Genomic DNA, 26,001 nt, shown 5'->3' on the forward strand with positions numbered 1-26,001 from the left:
TAGTAGATGTGATGTGAAACATGCGTTCTAGAAATTTTTGGGGGTTTCGTTTTAAGTGATGAAGTTAATTAGATTCAAATGGATATCTACAAGTAAAAAAATGGGATATCTATCCAAATTATTAGGGCGTTGAAAATGAGGGGTAGTGTTTTGATCGTTTGAAAAATTGACTTCAAAATCCTACGTGAAAGCTGGTCAGCTGGAAGAAAGTTTAACGTGAAAAATATAACGTGATGGTGTTTTCACGGTTTCACCGCATCTAAAGTTAAACAGTGTAAATTCCCCTACGGGAAGGCTGACAGAAAGTTCGTCGTGTTTTGAAGTTGAACAAGCCAGTTTAAACAGTGCTGTTTACATTCATGCAGTTCTTTCAACATTACCATATAAGATACACAGGGCTTCATAATTTGTTAATCTCGCTAAAATGCTATGTATATGTGAATCTAAGGTGTATGAAATTGGCGTATTTATGTAACAGTGGTGCTGGTTAATAGAAGATACAAGTAAACAATGGCATATTCATGGATTAACTAACGCTAGGGATTGTTCACTAACTGGGTTTCCCATGTATTGCTATCGCCAACTACATGTTCCGAATTATTCCTTGATTCCCCTCTTCATTCCCCCAATTTATTGGACCAAAACGGATGTAGATATAGCGCCATCTCTCGGCAAAATAAATCGTTTTTGCCCACTTTAGGCAGTATTTCAATTTTGACGTCATAGACCACGTGATATTTGGTCCAAATTTCTTATAACTTCCTGTTAGGGATAGTAGCTGCTGCTAGGGGGCGTTTGGAACATGCGTGCGTTATCTTTTTGGGGGAACGAACTATCCCTAGCGTTAGTTAATCCATGGCATATTTATCCAAATTATTATGGCGTTGAAGATCAACGCTAGCGTTTTCACCGTATGAAAACTTGACTTCAAAATCCTAGGGGAAAGCTTAAAGACAGTTCAATGTGAAAACTATTTTGAGATTGTGTTAATGTGCCCGACTATTTTGGAAGTGTGATTGCAAAATAAAAGGGCTTCATCGACAAGGGTGCCAAGGTCAGCAACACACGCTGTGGATGGAAGAGGGTCACCGTCAATGTTGTACTGGTGACGCAGTGTTGGTGTGTTATTTAATTACTGAAACTTGAGCCAATGTAGAGGACCACATAATTGGTTAAGCAAATCAGTATATAAGTAAACATGAATAATAGGGACTTGGCACTACTACGTCATGCAACGTCAGGCTACCTTCCACTAGTGCTAATAAACATACCAAGAGGAGGGGCTTATGTAGCTTTCATTCTGTTAAAAAAACATACCATAATGGCGCTGGGGGCGGAGTTAAGCCCGAATTGCCAAGTCCCTATTATGGACCTTTTTCAGTTTTTAAGAAACCTGAATGATCGGTGATTTGTTTCTTAGCGTTAAGGGAGAATGAAAAGTGACAAATGTTTAACATTATGAAAAAACTTAATTATTTTTCAAAAAGATTTAATATTTCGAAATGTATTTTTACATTAAAACAAAGTATCACATTTAAATAAAAATTATAATATTTAAAAAAAATAAAAAAAATAATGCCCTTAATTTTTTCTTGATGAGGATACTGTATGGAAATGATTTAAAATTAGAATGATGAAGGTATATGCAGTAGGACCTGCATGCAATTCTGTAACTTTTTAGTTAGTTATTGCAAGTGTTAATTATTGCTTAAAGGGTTAATGTCAGTCTCTCTGGCAGCGAGAGATGTCTCTGTAGATAGACACTAACCCTTTAGCCGATAGTTATCAATCGCAATAACTCTCTAAAAAAGTTATATGGAATTAATACAATACTTACATTTTTAGTTAGTCCTCGAAGTCATCGAGGGACCTGTCCTCGGCAGCGCGGCGCTGCTGATCCACCTCAGCTGGTCCCTGCGGGACAGGGTCCTCAACCGGCGGCATAGGCGCCTCATCCTGCGCCCCCAACGCTCCCTGGTGGCTTCCAGGAGCGTCTTTTAACGGAATTGTATAATAGAATTAATACATAATTGTAAATTTGCACCGTTAAGCAATAAATTATTTTTTATACCATCAACTCCGCTGCTCGAGCATTCGCGCGCCAAGTGGCCGTAACGACTGCAATTGTAGCAACGCCGGCCCCTGCCGTTGCGGCCGCTACGGCCTCGGGGCGGCCCAGTCGCCCTCTCGATTCGGCCCCCTGTACCCCGTCCTCTTCCGGCAACAACTGCACCTCTGACGCGTAACTGGCCACGTCTGACTATTAATTGGCCACCTCTGACCCTTAATTGGCCATCTCTGCTGAAGCTTACATGGCCACCTCTGACGCTTACTTGCCCACCTTCATTCATAAACCCTACCGTTATGGTGCAATTTTCAGATATTGAAATTAGGCCTATGTCATCCATTTTGTTAACTAGATTTTGAAATAAAGACATTATTATGGTTCTAATCTTCGTTTCACTTACGGACTATTTTCTCTTTAATGGAAGCTGATTTTAAGAGTGAAAAATATTTAAAGCATAGCACGGCTCCAGTGGATCCCCTACAGGTTGATTTTCCTTACGAACTCCAGTTTTGGCTTGGCAAAGCAAGAGGCATTTATGGGCGGAATTTATACGTGCATGTATAAATCCCGCCCACTAGCCTTTGCCAAGCCAAACCCGGAGTTCAGGAAGAAAGTTCCCTTGTAGGGGATGCACTGGAGCCGCGCTATGCTTTAATTAATTAAGGGATTGAAAAACAGGCGGCAGAAATGGGGTGAAGTGGAATAATTTAAAGACGTTTCTTGAATTAATCGAATTTAGTTTCTTGAAACCCGGTTTATCTTAATCACGGGCCTGTATCGTACTTCTAATATTTTCCCCCACCAGCAAACGGACAGGTGCTGGCTTATTTCTATAGAGCTATTTCAGAGGGGGTAATGGCTACGTCACCAATGCTATTTGCCCATAGAGAAAACCCTCATAAAATGGCCGCCCTACACTCAAAGGCAGGCCCAATTTTCGTAGCAGACGAAATTTTTCCCCCACTGAAATAGCTATTTCAGAGGGGGTAATGGCTACGTCACCAATGCTATTTGCCCATAGAGAAAACCCTCATAAAATGGCCGCCCTACACTCAAAGGCAGGCCCAATTTTCGTAGCAGACGAAATTTTTCCCCCACTGAAATAGCTATTTCAGAGGGGGTAATGGCTACGTCACCAATGCTATTTGCCCATAGAGAAAACCCTCATAAAATGGCCGCCCTACACTCAAAGGCAGGCCCAATTTTCGTAGCAGACGAAATTTTTCCCCCACTGAAATAGCTATTTCAGAGGGGGTAATGGCTACGTCACCAATGCTATTTGCCCATAGAGAAAACCCTCATAAAATGGCCGCCCTACACTCAAAGGCAGGCCCAATTTTCGTAGCAGACGAAATTTTTCCCCCACTGAAATAGCTATTTCAGAGGGGGTAATGGCTACGTCACCAATGCTATTTGCCCATAGAGAAAACCCTCATAAAATGGCCGCCCTACACTCAAAGGCAGGCCCAATTTTCGTAGCAGACGAAATTTTTCCCCCACTGAAATAGCTATTTCAGAGGGGGTAATGGCTACGTCACCAATGCTATTTGCCCATAGAGAAAACCCTCATAAAATGGCCGCCCTACACTCAAAGGCAGGCCCAATTTTCGTAGCAGACGAAATTTTTCCCCCACTGAAATAGCTATTTCAGAGGGGGTAATGGCTACGTCACCAATGCTATTTGCCCATAGAGAAAACCCTCATAAAATGGCCGCCCTACACTCAAAGGCAGGCCCAATTTTCGTAGCAGACGAAATTTTTCCCCCACTGAAATAGCTATTTCAGAGGGGGTAATGGCTACGTCACCAATGCTATTTGCCCATAGAGAAAACCCTCATAAAATGGCCGCCCTACACTCAAAGGCAGGCCCAATTTTCGTAGCAGACGAAATTTTTCCCCCACTGAAATAGCTATTTCAGAGGGGGTAATGGCTACGTCACCAATGCTATTTGCCCATAGAGAAAACCCTCATAAAATGGCCGCCCTACACTCAAAGGCAGGCCCAATTTTCGTAGCAGACGAAATTTTTCCCCCACTGAAATATTTCTATTTCCCCTAAACCTTAGCTTAGCTGAGCCATGAAAGAAAGCAGCGCTCATTAACCGAGGCTTAAGTGCTATATTTTGAAAAAGACGTTTCAAAAACATTTCAAAGTTAAAATATAAGCTGTCAGTGCTACTAAAAAGTAATTAAACACATAAAAATCCAATTTGTTAATAAGTTTCAGTTTAAAATCATGTTCCATGACAATAAGTTTAAAAATAAATTCGCTTACTTGATAAGTTGGTATCGCCTTGTTATTTGAAAATTTTACAGTGCGTTCAGCAACGATTGGCATAGGCATAGCCCATTCGATCTAGCAAAACACGACGCAAGCTGCTCGCCCTATAGCGCACTCGATCACGCGCAACACGACGCAAGCTGCTTACACGTATAAGCGCGACTTTTGAAAAAAATTCTAAGGAACCGAAAATTAACATTAAGTTCTATGGAAGGAGGTAGGTTTTTTGGCCAGATCCTTTGTCCTATTGATACAAATGACCGAAAATTTTAATGAGCCCTGCGTTTCGACGTGTTTTATTATTCTAAACAGAATTCAAGCTTCTAGAGTGGATAGTTTTGTTTTTATAAAAATTATTTTCAAAATCAAAATGATAGCTTCAGTGCTAAGACTGAATATATCTTCGGATCTGCTGGTCCAAATGTCCTGAAACTTTAACAAGAGGTGTGTGACAATATATTCTATTATACTAAAAACGAATCAAGCTTTTAGAGTAGATAATTATTTTAATAAAAATTAATTTCCAATGTCACAATTGTAAATTCAGTACTTAATCCACAATATTTTTGTATCTGATGGACCAAATGTCTTTAAAATTTAATGAGATGTGTGTTACAATATATTATATTATATTATATTAAAAACGATTCAAGCTTTTAGAGTCAATAGATTTTTTAATTCAAATTAATTTCCTATGTCACAATTGTAAATTCAGTAATTGCAACCGTTTTAAAGGATAAATAAAATCAATCCCATTCTCCTTGTCCAAAACTTGCCTTTAGGGAGTAATAGCATGGATAAAGAATGCGCGTGAGGAAATTTGTTTTCACTCTACAGGATAGGCAACTCCCTATCTCGGGCGACAGCTTATTCTGTATATACTCTGTTACAACATCGGTTGTCAGCACGCGCAAATATATTTCTCTAGGGAACGTAGCTTTGTACGTGCTGTCAAGAGACAAAAAACTTCAGGATCTTCAGGATTTAAAATATCCGCGAGTTTTTTAGCTCGAGTGCACGGACCTCTAGGCCTTAGTTTCAAATACGTGTAGTAGGCTGTAGGTAATTTCACACGTATTTGAAACTAAGGTCTAGAGGTCCGTGCACTCGAGCTAAAAAACTCGCGGATATTTTAAATGCTGAAGATCCTGAAGTTTTTTGTCTCTTGACAGCACGTACAAAGCTACGTTACATAGAGTAACAGCTTTGCGCGTGCTGACAACCGATATTGTAACAGAGTATATTATAAAAAAACGTCTTGCTTTGGACCAAGACCGAAAAAACAAACGATATGTGTGAGGTTTATCAATTGGCTGAAGTTTCAGATATTGCAATTTTTTTTACTTATTTTTATCCATTTAATCCTTAAAAAATATTAAATTCAATCAACTGATTTTACTGTTAATCGATCTATTCCCTCTAAATTAATTGAAAAAATTACATATCTACGCTTTTTCAAGAATAATTACATTTTCCGAAAACATTTTATCATGAAATTAATTATTTTGAAGGGAGTACGTGCTGAGGGATCAATAATGAATATTTGAAATACTCTGTCTACAAAGACCAAGCGAACTATGACATAATTCGAAAGGAAAATGTAAATTTTTAAAAGTCGATTCCAAACCAGGGTGTTGCACGAATTCATACATTTAATTTCGTATATCGAAATGCTACATTTCTAATGTCGCGACTATGAAGGAAAGGTTGCACTGCAATTTCCCTCTTCGTACTTTAGAGTTTTATAACGTCACCACCCCTTTCTACATTGTTGGCGTTACTTGTACACCGATAACGTATTACGCATAATCATTTTAGCACGCGTAAATACCATTTCGGAAAACACACAGTGGCGAGGCCACCATTGGGTATTATCCCTCGCACCAAGGGTCACCGCCAGACGGTAACAAAGTTGACTACAAGCAGGAGGCTAGTCAACTTGCACTGCCTATAGCGGTGCTTCTAAGCGAGCGAGAGAGAAGACCTTAATGGCGGCATCACACCTGTGTTTTAATTCTCTGTATGTAATTTCTAAAATGGTCTACTCTCTTACAAATGTACACCGATTAGACTGAGTGATCGGTCCTTCAGGCGCTAGCGAGTGTCAAGCCACAACAATAATCATTCTTGTACACGAACGTTTTATAGTTTTAGGTTATTAAGGTTGGTGGGCAAGTCCGGAGAGTCATGTACCGTTCACTAATGTGAAAAGGTTACGACCTATATGGTAATATTTGCTGGGTGTATTGCGTCGGCTCAGATGACCCAAAACACTGGAACCACTGGTGATTGTAAAATTTAAATATTGGGGAAATGGAGGAAGGGGGGGGTTAAAGGGCGACTTCCACCGAAAAGGGTTCTTACGAACTGAAGACCGTGCATCGATTCTTAACAATAGAGCGACCATGCCAATTTTCGAGTCCCCACTGGGGCAAAATTTGGAGGGGTTCTTACGAACTGAAAACCTTGCTATGCGGGTTCTTACGAACTGAAGATAAACAATAGAAAGTCTCTTAAATATTTTATTCCCGATTTTTACGACCCTCTGAAGGAAAATATCTATTGTTTATCTTCAGTTCGTAAGAACCCCCGTATCAAGGTTTTCAGTTCGTGAGAACCCCTCAAAATTTTGTCCAGCGGGGATTCGAAAATCGGCACGGTCGCTCCATTGTTACTCTCGATGCACGGTTTTCAGTTCGTAAGAACCCTTTTCGATGGAAGTCGGCCTTTAAGTTAAGTGTGACCTTCTTCGTTTAACTGGTAATGAATGGAGATGAATATAACAAGCCATTGGTACTGAAACGTATTTCTTTTTATGTAATCTTTACCCTTACCTTTGGTTATATACCGTTATCATATTTGTCCAGTGTTACAGATAGCTACCTACTAAATGAAACCACACAGGATAAACGATGTTGCTTTGTCTTAAATAGACGACATTAGTTATTTAGTTTATTAACTAGTCTGAACAAAATAAATTTAAATTATCATATTTTTTTGAACATCAGTCTTCTTAGCAACTTACAGATTTAAACTTTTTTGGGTGCAAATTTGAAAATTTGTCAAGCCAGCAACAATTAAATCTATGTCCGTCAAGGTGCTTACACGAAATCCCTTGAAAATAATTAATTTTTTTAAACTAGATTGAATGAGGGGTTCTTTATACGATTTGCAAAGCCGCATTACTGGGTCGATTGGTTATTCAAAATGTTCCCTAAGGGCAAACGATACTTTGAAGCTCTCGACTACGCCAGGAATTTAACATTGAAGGTAAGTGTAAAAGTAGGCATAAAATAAAAATAGACTCGGTTACAGGCTTATTCAGGTTAGTTTATGTTCAGCCCTTTAGGAGCGTTTTCACATTCACCCGACCTGTAATGTAGTCTGCTTTATTGTCAACTAGTTTCAGTTCTCTGAAGTTGCCAAAGTGATAAGTTTGCTTATTATTATGTCATTATTACTATATATAAAAAAGACTTGGTTTGCCCAAGCCTTAAAAACAAAACGATAAGAGTTTTTCCAGTTGTCTGAAGCGCGGATATTTTTTTTCTATTGAATTTTAAAGACAATCCGTATTTTACTACTCTTTAGAATTTAATTCAATCACCTGATTTTCCTGCTAATGGATTAGTTTCCTATAAATTAATTGAAATAAAAAATTACTTATCTCAGATTTTTCATGAACAATTCCATTTTCCTGAAACATTTTATCATGAATTTTTTTCTTTTCAATGGAGAACGTACTTTAATTTTCAAATAATACTCTCATTAATAATGTATTATATGCGGTCTTTTCGAATACAAAAGGGGGCTGTTATCACCTTTCTTATATTTGATAAAGGGGTTCGTTTCTTCTTTAAGCAGAGTCACAATTATTGAACTGTGTATATCAGTACTTGTGGGGAAGATTTTAGAAGTGTTGGTTGAGTTGCTATTTAGTTGACAACATTATGAATACTTGATGTGTTTAAAACCTTTTGAAAGGAAAATTCTCGGAAATTAAAAAAGAAAGAGTCAATTTGATTAAATTTACACGATATCCCTCAAAATTATAAATGCATGATAAAATGATTCAGGAAAATGGAATTGTTGTTGAAAAATCTGAGATAAGTAATTTTTTATTACAATTAATTTATAGGAAACTAATCCATTAGCAGTAAAATCAGGTGATTGAATTAAATTCTAAAGAGTAGTAAAATACGGATTGTCTTTAAAATTCAATAGAAAAAAAATATCCGCGCTTCAGACAACTGGAAAAACTCTTATCGTTTTGTTTTTAAGGCTTGGGCAAACCAAGTCTTTTTTATATAATATCTGTTCCTTCAGCCTTAATTTGTATTAATCTATTATAAAAATAATAATAGGCTTGTCAAACTTCTAATGAAGTTGTGTTGTTCGATGTTCCAGTAAGATGTTCGTGAGCATATTGGCTCCCTCCAAGTGCCTCTCATTATTTATGGGAAAGATTAAAATTTTAAATTATTTGGCAGGGGAGTGTTAAATTAATTCACAATTGGTAGGCAGGTTGTAAATTAATTCACCATAGATAGGCGGGTGGTAACTTATTTTATATAAAAAGGCGGTTGGTGACTCAATTAAGTTTTGTTGACCTTTTTGCATAGATTTAAAAAAAAGTTATTTCTAAACCACGCGCCACACGCGCACATTTCATTGAAATTTTGTTATTTAATAATTTTCCCTTATATATACTAAGATTCTTCATCAAAAATAGACAACGCGCTTTCCAAGACTCGAACCTGCAATGTTTTGCCTCGAATGCAAACGCGTTATCCATTACGCCACAAGCCCGTACTTCGTAACAAAACAATTATCCAAACATTGTATTTATAGGATCATTTCATTTATGTTGAATAAAAGATCTGTAAAAATAAAGACCGAGCTTGCCAGGACTCGAACCTGCAATCTCCTGCTCCATAGGCAGACGCGTTATCCTATGCGCCACAAACCCGATGAAGGCTGAACGAAATGCTATGAAAACAGTGTAATATATGTAACGGTTTTACCATGATTTATAAATTAATTAAAATAAAATACTTAGACTTAATTTTTCTTAATCAAACTTCAGAAGTTCAACATTCAATAGTTGTTTGATAATTCAAAAGTGTTCCGAACCTTAACTTCGCAGTAGTTTCTGAGTTATTCGATGGAGTGGCCCACCAAAAATCCCATGCTTTTTCTATGGGACGCTAAGCCTAAAATCTGTGAATTATTTCCTTAACATTACGGGAGGGTGTGGGTTCTTATCTAGAAGGGCCTACCGGCCCTCTAGAATAGGGACAGTAAGATTTTTACTCGCGGTTTTGCAAAATGATGTAATATCAAGTGTACTTTAGTCAACCGTCGTATTGTTCTTTCTCATAGTTCAGGGCATGATCAGTGTTACTGCCCAATTTCTATCTCTAGTTTCTAACAATGGTTAGAGACTATTTGATATGGCACGGCGCAACATTATATACATTTGAAAATTCTAAGTAGCACAAAAGGAAAAAGAATCCATTTTTTTTATATTTTGGTTTGAAATAAATAAATTCATGATAGTAGTTATAACGAACAGAAAGTCAAGGGAATGGCACCGGTAATGAGCAGCAGAAAGAGAGGAAAGTTTGCTTCAAGTTAGCAGAGGGACATAGTAGTGAAAATAGTAATCTAAAATTTTGTTCATTCAAACCTTATTATATCATGAAAAATTCAAGTGAGCAGGCGGTACTATCTAGAAAGATTGATTTTGGCAGATAACAGCGAAAAAATTATGTTCTACACACATTGGGACTATAGGAGAGTTTCAGGGCCGCAGGTCGCACATGATGAAATTTCAACTCCAGATTACATCAATTCTCTCTGGTCGTACTAGTAGCAGGTTAAGCTATAGTTTGCTCAGGTCCAGTTAGTCTCGAAAGGGTTATATAGTGCTTGCAACTTTTAAAAGGTTGTTATCATGGCTATACAGACCGCTATTACAGTTTTTTCTTCTTTTATAGGCTATTTTGACACGTTATCTCCCAAAAGTAATTAATGTAATGATAAAATGTTTTCGGGGAATGGAATTGTGGTCGAAAAGCCGAGATAAGTAAATTTTTGAAATTGATTACCAGTAAAATAATTTATTTCAACGGAAAACGGTAATGGAACGTTGTTTTTTCTTAAGCATGCATTTAAGTTTCAATTAAAAAGAAAAATTAATATCTGATCATTCAGACAAGTGATAACCTCAGTCTTATCGATACTTTTTAGGTCTTGATTCCAATCAAGACATTTTTGATTAATATCTGTTCCTTCAGTCTTCATTTTAATTAAGAATGTTAAGAAACTGTTTTACATTTTCAAAATCTGCACTAAGCAGAAACATATATAAAGGGGACCATAACTTTAGCTCAATCAGACATTTATTTATAATGATACTTCGAAAATAAAACGTAAATCATTAAAAGTTTGTATTCTTATTGTAATTAGAATAATACATTTTTTACAATCATTTATTGAAACGCGAGGCGCCCCCCTAAAAATTCCACCTACCCACAAGCACCCGGGCAAAGCATCTACCCAAAAGTACCCACAAGTACCTACAAGCACCCACAAGTACCTACTAGTACCCACAAGTACCTACAAGCACCCACAAGTACCTACAAGCACCCACAAGTACCTACAAGCACCCACAAGTACCTACAAGCACCCACAAGTACCTACAAGCACCCACAAGTACCTACAAATACCTACAAATACCCACAATACCTACAAGCACCCACAAAACCTACAAGCACCCACAAGCACTCAGAAGTACCTACAAGCACCCACAAGTACCCAGAAGTACCTACAAGCACCCACAAGTACCTACAAGTACTCGGGGCAAGCACCCACAAGTACCCGGGGTAAGCCCCCACAAGTACCCGGGGCAAGCCCCCACAAGTACCCGGGGTAAGCACCCACAAGTACCCGGAGCAAGCACCCACAAGTACTCGGGGCAAGCACCCACAAGTACCCGGAGCAAGCACCCTCAAGTACCCGGGGCAAGCACCCACAAGTACCCGGAGCAAGCACCCACAAGTACTCGGGGCAAGAACCCACAAGTACCTACAAGCACCCACAAGTACGTACGAGTACCTACAAGTACTTACAAACACCCACAAGTACCTACATGAACCCACAAGTACCCGGGGCAAGAACCCACAAGTACCTACAAGCACCCACAAGTACCTACGAGTACCTACAAGTACTTACAAACACCCAGAAGTATCTACGAGTACCTACAAGTACTTACAAACACCCACAAGTACCTACGAGTACCTACAAGCACTCACAAGTACCTACAAGCACTCACAAGTACCTACAAACACCCACAAGCACCTACAAACACCCACAAGCACCTACAAACACCCACAAGCACCTAAAAACAGCCACAAGCACCTACAAGCACCCACAAGTACCTACAAGCACCCACAAGTACCTACAAGCACTCACAAGTACCTACAAGTACCTACAAGTACCTACAAGCACTCACAAGTACCCACAAGTACCTACAAGAACCTACAAGCACTCACAAGTACCCACAAGTACCTTCAAGTACCTACAAGCACTCACAAGTACCCACAAGTACCTACATAAACCCACAAGTACCTACATGCACCCACAAGTACCTACAAGCACTCACAAGTACCTACAAGCACCCACAAGTACCTACAAGCACCCACAAGTACCCACAAGCACTCACAAGTACCCACAAGTACCTACAAGCACCCACAAGCACCCACAAGTACCTACAAGCACCCACAAGCACTCACAAGTACCCACAAGCACTCACAAGTACCTACAAGCACTCACAAGTACCTACAAGCACTCGCAAGTACCTACAAGCACTCGCAAGTACCTACAAGCACTCACAAGTACCCACAAATACCTACATGCACCCACAAGTACCTACATGCACCCACAAGTACCTACATGCACCCACAAGTACCTACATGCACCCACAAGTACCTACATGCACCCACAAGTACCTACAAGCACCCACAAGTACCTTCAAGCACCCACAAGTACCTACATGCACCCACAAGTACCTACATGCACCCACAAGTACCCAATGCACCCACAAGTACCTACAAGCACCCACAAGTACCTACAAGCACCCACAAGTACCTACAAGCACCCACAAGTACCTGCAAACACCCACAAGCACCCACAAGTACCTACAAACACCCACAAGCACCCACAAGTACCTACAAGTACCCACAAGAACCCACAAGTACCTACAAGTACCCACAAGAACCCACAAGTACCTACAAGTACCCACAAGAACCCACAAGTACCTACAAGTACCCACAAGAACCCACAAGTACCTACAAGCACCCACAAGTACCCACAAGCACCTACAAGTACCCACAAGCACCTACAAGTACCCACAAGCACCTACAAGTACCCACAAGTACCCATAAGCACCAACAAGTACCGACAAGCACCCACAAGTACCTACATGCACCCACAAGTACCCACAAGTACCTACAAGCACCCACAAGTACCTACAAGCACCCACAAGGTAATCACGTTTAAATAGCTTTAACCTAAACAGAGAAAAGATAAAATGTCCATTAAGCTAGCTATTTGTTCCAAGAATTTGACTATAACCGCGGTAAAACGACCAAACTCGCTTCATACACTACATTACTCATGCTAAAATGTCGCAGGTTCCATAGTTTCAGGGTAAACCACGTAAGTCGGAGCATGTAATTAAAACTATGAAAAACAGTACTTAAACTTAATTTTTCTTGATGAAAAAAAATAGGCGCCAACTATGGATATGGGGCTTTCATTTAAGACCGTTTTCAAATCTATCTAACGTATAGTTATTTTTGTAAGGGTATGGACAAAATTTGTAACTTTGGAAAATTTCCCACGTTATTTCTATGGGAAATTTCCAGTTTTTCGTCAAAATCTGTGATTAATTTTATGGAAATGAAAACCACCCTTAGCAACTTTATTTTTTATAAAATAAACTAATTAATGGATCTCTTTGAAATTTTAACCACATATTAAGGGTCCGAATTGTAGTTCAGTGGATTTTTTTTGAACCAATTAGTACAATACAAAAAAAACTACATCCAAACAAAAAACCCTCCTTATACATTAAGAGCAGTATGAAGTCTTATCTAAGAGAGCTACCGCTCTCATAGAATTTATATTTTGGAAATAAAATACACTGCACCGGACTAGTTTCGACTTGGTATTCATTGATAGAATTCAAGAACCTTAACATGGTAGCAGAGCGTGGTTCTTAGACGGATTGCTATCAGGGTGGACCAAGGCTTAACACCACGGTAAAGTCGAGTAATTAAATATGGCGGAAGGCAACGAAGGTACGACAGCTTTTGAATTCAAGAAATTATCCGATGATAATTATACTTTATGGAAATTCAACATAAAAATGGCGTTACTGGACTTTGGCCTATGGGGCATTGTCAATGAGACTGAAGAACCTCCTGCAGAATCAGCACGAGCAGAAGAAAGGGAAAGATATCGTCTACGACAGGAGCGAGCACTATCGAAGATTTCCATGGCAGTTGATGATGAACATAAGCATCTAATAGAATCCTGTAACACAGCTGTAGAAGCTTGGAAGCTTCTGGAAGAACAGCATGAGCCCATATCTCGTACACGAATATTGATGTTACGTACAGAACTGCTAAACCTGCGATATACTCCTCCAGAATCAATGGCTGTCTACTTAGCAAAGATGCAAGCGATAGCGACGAAGTTGAAGAAAGCCGGCGGCACTATTCCAGACGAAGAGATAGCATATCAGATGATACATATGTTACCAAAGGAATACGACAACGTGGGCTTTACAATTTGTGGGTTATCCAAAGAAGAATTCACGCCACAAAAGGTAAAGACGTTACTGATTGCGGAATATGAGCGATTAAAGCAGCAAGCGAAAGCGGCGGCATCGGAAGATGCGACATACCATATAGGGTTCTCATCAACGGTCACCGCAAGAACAAACCCTCGTTCTCAAGGACAACGTAACGAAACAAAGAAAGAAGTTGAATGTTTCACTTGTCATAAAATCGGCCATTTCTCAACTGGATGTCCGGATAAACAAAGGAAAGAAAGGCAAAAGAAGTCAACAAAGAAGAAACGTAAAGGGCAAGTCATTAATTTCTACGCTTCTGCGATGACTGCCACAACAGATGAAGATCAATGGGTGTTAGACAGTGGAGCCACTCACCACTTTTGCAAGCGCCTGGATTGGATGATCAATGTGAAGGAAATAACGATAGACATCGATACGGCAGAAAGTAAAACCCAAGCCATAGGAATCGGGGAAGTCCAGCTTGTATTAAAGAACGGAACGCCAGTTACCTTGCATGATGTCTATTACGTACCATCTTACAAGAGAAATCTACTATCTGTGCGACAAATAGATAAACAAGGATTCAAGCTCGTAGCATTTCAAGGACGATTCACAATCATTAAACCAGATGATGATGAAATAGTCATAGAGGCACGGCTTCATAAGAACAACCTATATATGCTTGATGCTTCGGTATTACAAGAAGAAGAAATCAACCAAGAAAGTCATATCAGTTCAAAAGAAACAGAAACATGGCATAAGCGACTGGGACATCCGAATATTCGAAGAATGCAGCAACTAAGTAAAGGCAACATGGTAAAGGGACTGCCGCGGTTTAAGGACCAGCTTGACACCTGTATCCCCTGTCGACTCTCTAAGTCAACAAAAGAGCCATCTCGCACCAGTGACGGAATACAGTCCAAGGATGTCTTGGAACTTGTACACAGTGATCTATGGGGTCCAGCTCCCGTAGAATCACGGGCAGGGTTCAAATACTTTATCAGCTTCATTGATGATTTTTCAAGAAAAGTCACGGTATATATGATATCCTCCAAGGCAGAAGCGCTTAACTCCTTCCTGAAGTATAAAGCGTGGGCAGAACGACAAACCGGGCAGAAGATAAAGAAAATCAGAACCGATAATGGCCTGGAATACTGCAACAAAGCATTTACTGACGTTTGCCAGAAAGAAGGAATCCAAGTGGAACGAACGAATACGTACAGCCCAGAGATGAACGGTACGGCGGAGAGGTTCAATCGTACAGCGTTGGAGGGAGTGCGTACGCTACTGGAAGATGGAGGTCTTCCCCAACGGCTGTGGGGAGAGGCCTTAATGACATTTGTCTACCTGACTAACAGACTCCCGCACTCCAAGGTTGAGGGGAGTGTACCGGAAGAAAAATGGCTGCGACGACACATATCCGTGAAACATCTAAGACGATTTGGTTGTTTGGCTTTTGTTCATCAACCGAAAGTCAAGAGAAGTAAATTGGACAATAATGCCAAGATGGGCATTTTGATTGGTTATGCCGCTGCATCAAAGGGCTATCGAATATGGTTCCCCCAAGAGGACTACGTGGAGGAGACGAAGCACGTGAAATTTGATGAAAAGAAAAACGGCTATACCGAACTTGGAACACAGAAAGAAGATATGAACGTCAAATTCTATAATAGCCATTGGCAGCTGTTAGAACCACGAGACCATGATGACACTGAATCAGAAGATGACAGTGAAACGGACTCTGAATCATCTACGACATCAAATGAATCCTCCGAAAGTACGTCAGACGAACCTATAGACAATGAAATTAAAGGACAAGACCGATCAAAGAATGATGGAACAGATACGGAGAACAATATCCACTGGGAAAGACGAATCATAACAAGAACCAAAGGATCATCAAAGGGAAGATTATGACGTCGAAGCAAACAAACGCTTTCATTCACAGAAACGAATAAAGGAATATTTGAAGCAACAAGGAAAACCTTACGATCCTAATTTCTTCAATTTCTCACCGAAAACGACTGATTCAGATACAAATGTTGAAGCCAACATGGTAGAAGCCCCAATAACATATGAAGAAGCCATGCAAAGGGACGATGTCGATACGTGGACAAACGCCATGGACATCGAAATGAGGACCATAACACAACGCCAAGTCTATGAGTTGGTAGAGCATCCGGCTGACAAGAAACTCATCGGAACGAAATGGATATACGTAATCAAACGGGACGACAAAGGAAAAATCGCCAAATATAAAGCAAGACTGGTTGCTCAAGGATACTCACAAATCTACGGCGTAGATTACGATGTGACGTATGCGCCAGTAATCAATTTCACCTTAGTCCGAGTATGCGTCTTCGTATTTATTGTCTGCCTCGGATGGTGCCATCAACAACTGGACATTAAAGGCGCCTATTTATATGGGAGCATCGATGAAGACGTGTATGTTAAACAACCCAAGGGTTACGTCTCACCAGGCAAGGAAACTTTCGTATGGCATCTCAAGAAAGGATTATGTGGGCTAAAACAAAGCGGAAGAAAATGGTTTGAAGAATTGGACTCGACATTAAGAAAGCTAGGATACACGAAAATTCAGGGATGTAACTGCCTATATCGTTTTGGCACGCGAGCGATATTAATTGTCTACGTTGACGACATTATTCTCATAGCAAGACAGCACGATATCATGAAGGAGTTACTTCGCAAGTTACAGACGATTTTCGAGATTACCGACTTGGGGCAGCTTAGATACTTCCTCGGCGTTGAATTCGACTTCACAAGACCTGAAGAAGTCCGCATACATCAATCCCGATATATTACGAAAATAGCAAAGGAATTCAATATAGAAGCCTCTCGAAAGAAGCTCGATGTACCGTTAGAACAAGGAACGCGGCTGAGTCAGAATGGAATCAACTCATCGGATCAGGAGCAATATCCTTACAGGAAACTGGTTGGAATCCTCCTGTATCTATCACAACGAACACGACCTGATATCACGTACATAATCTCGTGTCTCGCAAGATATTCGTCAAATCCTGGACAGGAACACTACAACTATCTCCTTCGAGTTTTAGCATACGTTGTAGAGTCCCAGAGTTACGCTATCAACTACCACAAGACTGCCCGAATGGATTTGGAAGGATACACTGATGCATCATGGGCTTCGGACCTCGATGACAGAAAATCCACCAGCGGCTTTGTCGTCAATATTGGCAACAACCCCATCCTCTGGAGATCCGTGAAGCAAGCATGCGTGGCCCTCTCATCCACGGAAAGCGAGTACATAGCGATTGCAGAAGTAGCGAAAGAAGTCCAATGGATGACGCCCATACTGAGAGAACTGTATAGCATGGATAAGTTAGAATTACGCGAGACGAAAATATATAGTGATAGTCAGGCCGCTATTTACATGTCTAAAAATGTTATCGAAAACAATCGTTCTAAACATATAGACTTAAGATACCATTTTGTACGCGATTGTATAAGCAATAATTTATTTAACCTTGTTTTTGTTAAGACGGATGACAATATAGCAGACTTGTTTACTAAGTTACTTCCCAAACGAAAATTTTTAGAATTTTGTATAAAATTAAACTTGTCTTCTGTATCCGAGTCAAGGGAGTGTAAAAGTAGGCATAAAATAAAAATAGACTCGGTTACAGGCTAATTCAGGTTAGTTTATGTTCAGCCCTTTAGGAGCGTTTTCACATTCACCCGACCTGTAATGTAGTCTGCTTTATTGTCAACTAGTTTCAGTTCTCTGAAGTTGTCTAAGTGATAAGTTCGCTTATTATTATGTCATTATTACTATTTATATTTTGGAAATAAAATACACTGCACCGGACTAGTTTCGACTTGGTATTCATTGATAGAATTCAAGAACCTTAACAGTAAGTACCATGGATAAAGAATGCGAGCGAGGAAATTTGTTTTAACTCTACAGGATAGGCAACTCCCTATCTGCAACGAGAGCTTATTCTGTATATACTCTGTTACAACATCGGTTGTCAGCACGCCCAAAGCTAGGTCTCTTTGTAACCTAGCTTTGCGCGTGCTGACAAGAGACAATAAACTTCAGGATTTTCAGGATTCAAAATATTCACGAGTTTTTAGCTCGAGTGCATGGACCTCAAGGCTTTAGTTTCAAATACGTGTAGTAGGCTGTAGGCAATTTCACACGTATTTGAAATTAAGGAATAGAGGTCCGTGCACTCGAGCTAAAAAAACTCGCGGATATTTTAAATTCTGAAGATCCTGAAGTGTTTCGTCTCTTGACAGCACGTACAAAGCTAGGTTACATAGAGACCTAGCTTTGGGCGTGCTGACAACCGATGTTGTAACAGAGTATATACAGAATCATCTGTCGTTCGAGATAGGGAGTTGCCTATCCTATAGCGTGAAAACAAATTTCCTCAGCGCATTATTTATCCATGTAAGTACGATGCACTCGGCGAGAGTAAGCTGAGTAACAAGTTCATATCAGGGATAGATTTAATTTTAGAAGTAGGAATGAAGAGCAGAGTAATCTGGGTGCGGGTCGAAGTCCCGGACCCCCTTCCGCGGGACGGAGGGGCATGAAAGAAGAGACGGGTCATAGCGACAGAGGTAAAATGGAATTACGTGTTTGTCGCTGTCCCTGTCAGGAACGTCATCGAAACGTAGTTTAAGTGAGCCTATAAGATAATTTAAACTGTTCGTTACGTGTTGGAGGGAGGGGCTCTATACTGGGCTATGAGTCGGACTGAAATAAATACTAACCGTTCTCCATTCCTACTTCTTAAATTAAATCTATCCCTGTTCATATATAAGATCTTTATTTTTTATATTTCTTGACAAAATTGAACTCATTGTCAGATTATTGAACAAAGAAAATCAGAGTTCTTGACTTTGAAGAAAGAAGCTCCCAAAGAGATTCCCGATTTTAAACGAAGCCTTTCGCTTTTGGATTTCCTTTTGGACATGCACTTTAGTCACGACAATTTCCGATTAGAAAATGTTCAAGATGAAGTCGAAGCCATTTTATTTGGAGTAATATATCGTGATTTACACATAACTTCGAATCAATCAATTTATTGTAACTCTTTTAGGGTCACGATACGATGGCACTCAATATGAGTTGGGTGTTGTTCCTGCTTGGACAGAATGAGGCTGCCCAAATGAAAGTGCACCAAGAATTGGACGAACTGCTTGGTTCCTACGATGAAACTCCAGTAGAATTAGATTACCTGAAAAGACTACCCTATTTAGACTGCGTTATCAAAGTACGTGGTCAAAGAACTTACTTTAATTACAACGAAATGAGTAATAACAAGAATTAATAGATATACCCATCAATATTTACAACAGCAATTGTATTTCTGCTGTCACTATATTATAAATCTTAAATACATTAATTATCTCCATATACTCTAGAATCTTTATCAATACACTCATATAGCTCTAATGTAACAACACCTTAGCTCGAAACTGTATGTAGGACATATCATTAGGGTCCCAAATTAAATTCTTGTTAATTTAATTTTTAAAATATCTTGGAACCATGGCATCAGCCTTATCAAACGCATTTTATATCCATTGACGTTCCATAAACATAGGGCCTTATGGGGTCCATGGTTGATTTGAATATGGGGTGCAGGATACTGCATTGCCCAGGTGCCTGTTATGCCGTTAAGAATACCCTGACTGAATTAATTTTGGCGTAACCTACGCCTTATAATTTATTCCTGCAATTAAGAAGCAAAGAGACAAAACATTGACAAATTCTTTTAATTTTTATTTTAATTTTCGCAGGAAGCAGCCAGGCTTTACACTCCGGCACCGGCAATAGCGAGACATTTGGATGAAGACTTGATAATTGGTAATTCATATCACCACGGAATACCTAAACGGGGAAACTCAGTGATCTGTTTTGAATTTCCAGGTGACTCAGTTATACCGAAGGGAACCGAATGCATCGCGTGGTTTGACACAGTTCACCGTGATCCGGATGTTTACTTGGACCCCGAGTTATTCTCTCCCGAACGCTTTTTGCCCAATACCGAAAAAGACCCTAACCCTTACGGATTTCTCGCCTTCTCAGCCGGTCCCAGAGGATGCCCAGGTACATAAAAAGTATATAATTTCAAGATCGAGGACTGAATCGATTACCCTGTGCTCGATCATTCTTAAGAGACACCAATACCGTTATTTTAAATAGTACAGTACTTGGATATTTCGAATGACCTTAAAGAGATTTACAATGCGTTATGCAGGGGCGTGTCATGATCTATATTTTGATGTAGTAGTGTTACTTATAGTAGTGATTGGGAATGTCACGTGTCTACATCAAATCGGTTGATGGATTCAACGGAAAAGCTAATACCTTTTACCAATGCACTGATAACACTAATAAGTTCAGACGTGTGGCATGACGGATTTCGAGTCAATAAGATTTTCTAATAATCCCACTGATCTCAAATGCAGAATATTAAATTTCGAATCTATGAGATTTATGTAGTCATCCCATTGATATCAAACGAATGCTAGTGCTGTAATTCACCTGATCGTGACAACATGTAAGATGTTCTCCATTTTGAGCATAGTCAATGCGAGACCAGGAACGGAAGTAAACCAAATATTTTTTTGTAGGTTAGTCTCAATGCCAGACTGTTGTCTTTTAGCACAAATTTTAATTAACTTAAAAGAATAGATTAGTTCCAAAAATTTTACGGCTTTCCAAAATATTATTGCTTTCATTTTGTTACTTTTACCAATAATTTGGTAGGATTGCACTTTACGTGACCCACCCAACTAACAATGGTTTCTAGTTAATTGGACCATGAGGAGTCCGAAAAAAATAGTTAAAAAATTATTTGGCCGCCGCAAGTTGGTCAAAAATTTTTTTGAAAATTTTAAAATCCATGCACTTACCGCCATTGAAGCCGCTATCCGCTTAACGCATTCTGCACTCAATCTTGCAAAATAAGCCGAGGAGGTCTGTGAAAAATTGCCGGACTCGCGCCGGAGTTTTATAGCTATGGATTTTTTTAAGCTTACGGAAACATTTATTTCTGATAAAAGGAGGGAAATATAAATGCGAGAAAAATTGAAATGTTTTGGGAAAATCATTGAATTTTTTGGGAATTCAATAATTGATAACGGTAAATTTTGAAAAAAGCCGTCAAATTATTCGGGATTTTTTTTAATTCACTCAACATTATTTTTGGGAAAATGTGTCAAATCCTTGGTAAATATGATTTTTTGTAAAAAAAAATTGAAATAAAAGGCGTAGAGAAAAGTTGTCAAAATATAGGGAAATTAGCAAATGTCAACGTCAATATTTCAGAAAAGGAGTCTAGTTTTTTTGCAACTATATTTTGGGAAAGGCGACAAATTATTGAGAAAGAACCAAATGTCAACATCAATATTTTGGAAAAGGCGTCAATTTATTTCAACAATATTTCGGAAAAGGCGGCAAATTATTGGGCAGTTGGCAAATGTCAACATCAATATATATGAGGCGTCAATTTATTTCAACTATATTTTGTAAAAGGCGTCAATTTATTTCAACTATATTTTGTAAAAGGCGTCAATTTATTTCAACTATATTTTGTAAAAGGCGTCAATTTATTTCAACTATATTTTGTAAAAGGCGTCAATTTATTTCAACTATATTTTGTAAAAGGCGTCAATTTATTTCAACTATATTTTGGAAAAGGCGTCAATTTATTTCAACTATATTTTGTAAAAGGCGTCAATTTATTTCAACTATATTTTGTAAAAGGCGTCAATTTATTTCAACTATATTTTGTAAAAGGCGTCAATTTATTTCAACTATATTTTGTAAAAGGCGTCAATTTATTTCAACTATATTTTGTAAAAGGCGTCAATTTATTTCAACTATATTTTGTAAAAGGCGTCAATTTATTTCAACTATATTTTGTAAAAGGCGTCAATTTATTTCAACTATATTTTGTAAAAGGCGTCAATTTATTTCAACTATATTTTGTAAAAGGCGTCAATTTATTTCAACTATATTTTGGAAGAGGCGTCAATTTATTTCAACTATATTTTGGAAAAGGCGTCAATTTATTTCAACTATATTTTGGAAAAGGCGTCAATTTATTTCAACTATATTTTGGAAAAGGCGTCAATTTATTTCAACTATATTTTGGAAAAGGCGTCAATTTATTTCAATATTTTGGAAAAGGCGTCTAGTTATTTCAACTATATTTTGGAAAAGGCGTCAATTTATTTCAACTATATTTTGGTCAATTTATTTCAACTATATTTTGGTCAATTTATTTCAACTATATTTTGGTCAATTTATTTCAACTATATTTTGGTCAATTTATTTCAACTATATTTTGGTCAATTTATTTCAACTATATTTTGGAAAAGGCGTCAATTTATTTCAACTATATTTTGGAAAAGGCGTCAATTTACTTCAACAATATTTTGGAAGAGGCGTCAATTTATTTCAACTATATTTTGGAAAAGGCGTCAATTTATTTCAACTATATTTTGGAAAAGGTGTCAATTTATTTCAACTATATTTTGGAAAAGGCGTCAATTTATTTCAACTATATTTTGGAAAAGGCGTCAATTTATTTCAACTATATTTTGGAAAAGGCGTCAATTTATTTCAACTATATTTTGGTCAATTTATTTCAACTATATTTTGGTCAATTTATTTCAACTATATTTTGGTCAATTTATTTCAACTATATTTTGGAAAAGGCGTCAATTTATTTCAACTATATTTCGGAAAAGGCGTCAATTTATTTCAACTATATTTTGGAAAAGGCGTCAATTTATTTCAACTATATTTTGGAAAAGGCGTCAATTTATTTCAACTATATTTTGGAAAAGGCGTCAATTTATTTCAACTATTTTTTGGAAAAGGAGTCAATTTATTTCAACTATATTTTGAAAAAGGCGTCAATTTATTTCAATATTTTGGAAAAGGCGTCAATTTATTTCAATATTTTGGAAAAGGCGTCAATTTATTTCAATATTTTGGAAAAGGCGTCTAGTTATTTCAGCAATATTTTGGAAAAGGCGACAAACTATTGGTCAATTATCAAACGTCAACATCAATATTTTGGAAGTCATTGCAACTATATTTTGGAAAGAGTGCCTATTTTTTGGCAATTTGACAAATGTAAACACCTTTTCCAAAATATCGTCCTTTACATTTACCAAATTCGGGAATAATTTGATGCCTTTTCCAAAGTATCGTCCTTCACATTTATCAAATTCCCGAATAATTTGGCACATTTTCCAAAATATCGTCCCTTACATTTATCAAATTCCCAAATAATTTGACACCTTTTCCAAAATATCGTCATTCACATTTATCAAATTCCCAAATAAATTGACACCTTTTCCAAAATATCGTCATTCACATTTATCAAATTCCCAAATAATTTGATACCTTTTCCAAAATATCGTCCTTCACATTTATCAAATTCCCGAATAATTTGGCACATTTTCCAAAATATCGTCCCTTACATTTATCAAATTCCCAAATAATTTGACACCTTTTCCAAAATATCGTCATTCACATTTATCAAATTCCCAAATAAATTGACACCTTTTCCAAAATATCGTCATTCACATTTATCAAATTCCCAAATAATTTGATACCTTTTCCAAAATATCGTCATTCACATTTATCAAATTCCCAAATAATTTGACACCTTTTCCAAAATATCATCCTTCACATTTATCAAACACCCAAATAATTTGACACCTTTTCCAAAATATCATCCTTCACATTTATCAAACACCCAAATAATTTGACACCTTTTCCAAAATAACGTCCTCCAGATTTATCAAATTCAGATTAATTTGACACCTTTTTCCATGATATCGTCCTTCACATTTATCAAATTCCCGAATAATTTGACACCTTTTCCAAAATATTGTCCTTCAGATTTATCAAATTCAAGAATAATTTGACGGCATTTACCAAAATTCACCGTTATCATTTATCGAATTCCCCAAAAATTCAACGACTTTCCCAAAACATAGCAGTTTTTCTCGCATTATATTTCCGTCCTTTTATCAGAAATGAACAGTTTCAGTAAGCTTAAAAAATTCCATAGCTATATCTCCGGCGCGAGTACGTAAATGTTTCCGGCGCGAGTACGTCAATTTTTCACAGTCCCCCCGGCTTATTTTGCAAGATTGAGTGCAGAATGCGTTAAGCGGATAGCGGCTTCAATGAGGGTAAGTGAGTGGATTTTGAAATTTTCAAAAATTTTTTTAACCAACTTGCGGCGGCCAAATAATTTTTTAACTATTTTTTTCGGACTCCCCACAGTCTAATTAACTAGAAACCATTGTTAGTTGGGTGGGTCACGTAAAGTGCAATCCTACCAATAATTTTACACCTAGGTTAATCTAGGTTCGGTTCGGTTGGGTTAGGTTTTGTTAGGGTAGGCTATGTTAATCTAGATTAAGTTAGTTTCGGTTATGTTATGCCTGACTGGAATATTTTAGATTAGGATTGGTTAGCCTTGGCTATAATCAAAAATAAAGGAAAAACAAATAGCATTTGACTGAGCCTTGGAGAAGTAACAAGCAATATGAGGGATTCAATCCATTTCGCAAAATGAATTTCATCCCATCAGCGTACCCGGGTTTAATTATTTCTTAACAAAACGGTGATATCTAAGCAGTGTTCAGTTATCGGTTAGTGCTGGTGCCACCTGCGGCTTTCGGTTATGTGGAAGGAAATCCCGTCTCTATAGAGCTCTACTTTATTTGAAGATAACCTTGATATTAATTGTAACCCTACAAAACACATTGTACATCTCACATGTACATACCACATACAGATCATCATTTAAGTTAACTGGTACGCATAGCTTTCATTGCAGAGACGTGAAATTTAGAATGAGCGAGCCCAGCAATCCATTGACTTACTGGCTGGTCGCCTCAACATGTTTAGTTTTAACCTTATCAAGTCTCACTATGAATATTTTTTTTCAATTTCGCATGACAGCAACAAAGTAAATGAGATACATTTGCTTAACCTTTTCCAGGATATCGCTTCGCCTTGCTGAATATGAAAATAGTGTTGAGCACGATACTGAGACGCTTTACTGTAAAATCAACACTACCACGAGACAAAATTCTTCTTTCCCTTGAAATGGTGCAAAGACCAATTGGTGGACTACCAGTAACCTTTCTCCTAAGATAGATCTGCCTTCAACAAACAAATTTATATCTGCAATTGAAATTTGAAACTTAAATCTGTTTGTAGATTTATTGAAATGAGATCCAATTTTATAACTACACATTTACAAGAGGCATAAAATATTTCCAAAAATTTCATTGCTTGGGGTGCAATAAAGGTAATAACAAAATTGAAGGACTTTTTAACGTACTATTTATATGCCTATATTGTTTCGGTTTGGATCTGTAAATACTCTATAAAATATATCTTCGTACCAAATTAAGTTTTATGTATTCAAAGATGTATCCGCCTTTATATAAATAATTTAAGGAAGTTTATTCGGTGTTCATTTCTTAACTGTTTATGCAGTCTCTATAAAAATGCCTCAAATATTGAAAATATTACTATATTCTGGGCAGGTGATTTAAATATTATGTTATGACGAAATACTCAATTATGTTCACATCCTGAGTTGAAGAGGAAAGCATATGTTTATATCACTCCATTAAATATTAATTGTCAATTTATTTTAAAATTGTATTTTTATTACAATAGTATTGAATCAGAGCGGTATTATTTTGGGTTTTTAAACTTTTTACTATTTCATTAGATTTTGATTTCCT

At 37.8% G+C, this 26,001-nt stretch overlaps 2 protein-coding genes across 3 annotated transcripts; one reads left to right on the forward strand and one right to left on the reverse strand.

Annotated features, from left to right (window-relative positions):
- Positions 1-1,842: 1,842 nt before the first annotated feature.
- LOC149610679 (uncharacterized) lies at positions 1,843-4,495 on the reverse strand. Of its 2 annotated transcripts, XM_089858811.1 has the most exons (3): positions 4,344-4,495; positions 2,072-2,416; positions 1,843-1,994 (listed from the first exon to the last, which is right to left on the reverse strand). In XM_089858811.1, exons 2-3 carry the CDS (start codon positions 2,406-2,408, stop codon positions 1,846-1,848), a joined length of 486 nt encoding a protein of 161 aa, XP_089714937.1. In that variant the 5' UTR covers positions 2,409-2,416; positions 4,344-4,495; the 3' UTR covers positions 1,843-1,845. The 2 variants fall into 2 exon arrangements, with proteins under 2 accessions (XP_089714937.1, XP_089714936.1); XM_089858810.1 differs by lacking the exon at positions 4,344-4,495 and having other exon boundaries at positions 2,072-2,438.
- Positions 4,496-7,479: 2,984 nt separating this feature from the next.
- Positions 7,480-25,716, forward strand: LOC149610680 (cytochrome P450 4V2-like). Its single transcript, XM_089858837.1, has 6 exons — positions 7,480-7,619; positions 19,069-19,242; positions 19,302-19,475; positions 20,005-20,071; positions 20,135-20,314; positions 25,245-25,716. The coding sequence occupies exons 1-6, from the start codon at positions 7,557-7,559 to the stop codon at positions 25,400-25,402; spliced, it is 816 nt and encodes a 271-aa protein (XP_089714963.1). The 5' UTR covers positions 7,480-7,556; the 3' UTR covers positions 25,403-25,716.
- The last annotated feature ends 285 nt before the right edge of the window (positions 25,717-26,001 follow it).

Source organism: Phalangium opilio, unplaced genomic scaffold (genome assembly GCF_054372755.1).
Source record: "Phalangium opilio isolate 3A_F unplaced genomic scaffold, DU_Popi_V2 ptg000329l_1, whole genome shotgun sequence".
Taxonomy (NCBI): Eukaryota; Metazoa; Arthropoda; class Arachnida; order Opiliones; family Phalangiidae; genus Phalangium; species Phalangium opilio.

Coding starts and splice junctions, on each gene's coding strand:
- LOC149610679 (XM_089858810.1), bottom strand. CDS start 2,438: ATGTCTTTATTTCAAAATCTAGTTAACAAAATGGATGACATAGGCCTA. Junction 1,995..2,071: donor CTCGAGCAGCGGAGTTGATG/GTATAAAAAATA, acceptor TTCCGTTAAAAG/ACGCTCCTGGAAGCCACCAG.
- LOC149610680 (XM_089858837.1), top strand. CDS start 7,557: ATGTTCCCTAAGGGCAAACGATACTTTGAAGCTCTCGACTACGCCAGG. Junction 7,620..19,068: donor CCAGGAATTTAACATTGAAG/GTAAGTGTAAAA, acceptor ACTCATTGTCAG/ATTATTGAACAAAGAAAATC. Junction 20,315..25,244: donor CGGTCCCAGAGGATGCCCAG/GTACATAAAAAG, acceptor AACCTTTTCCAG/GATATCGCTTCGCCTTGCTG.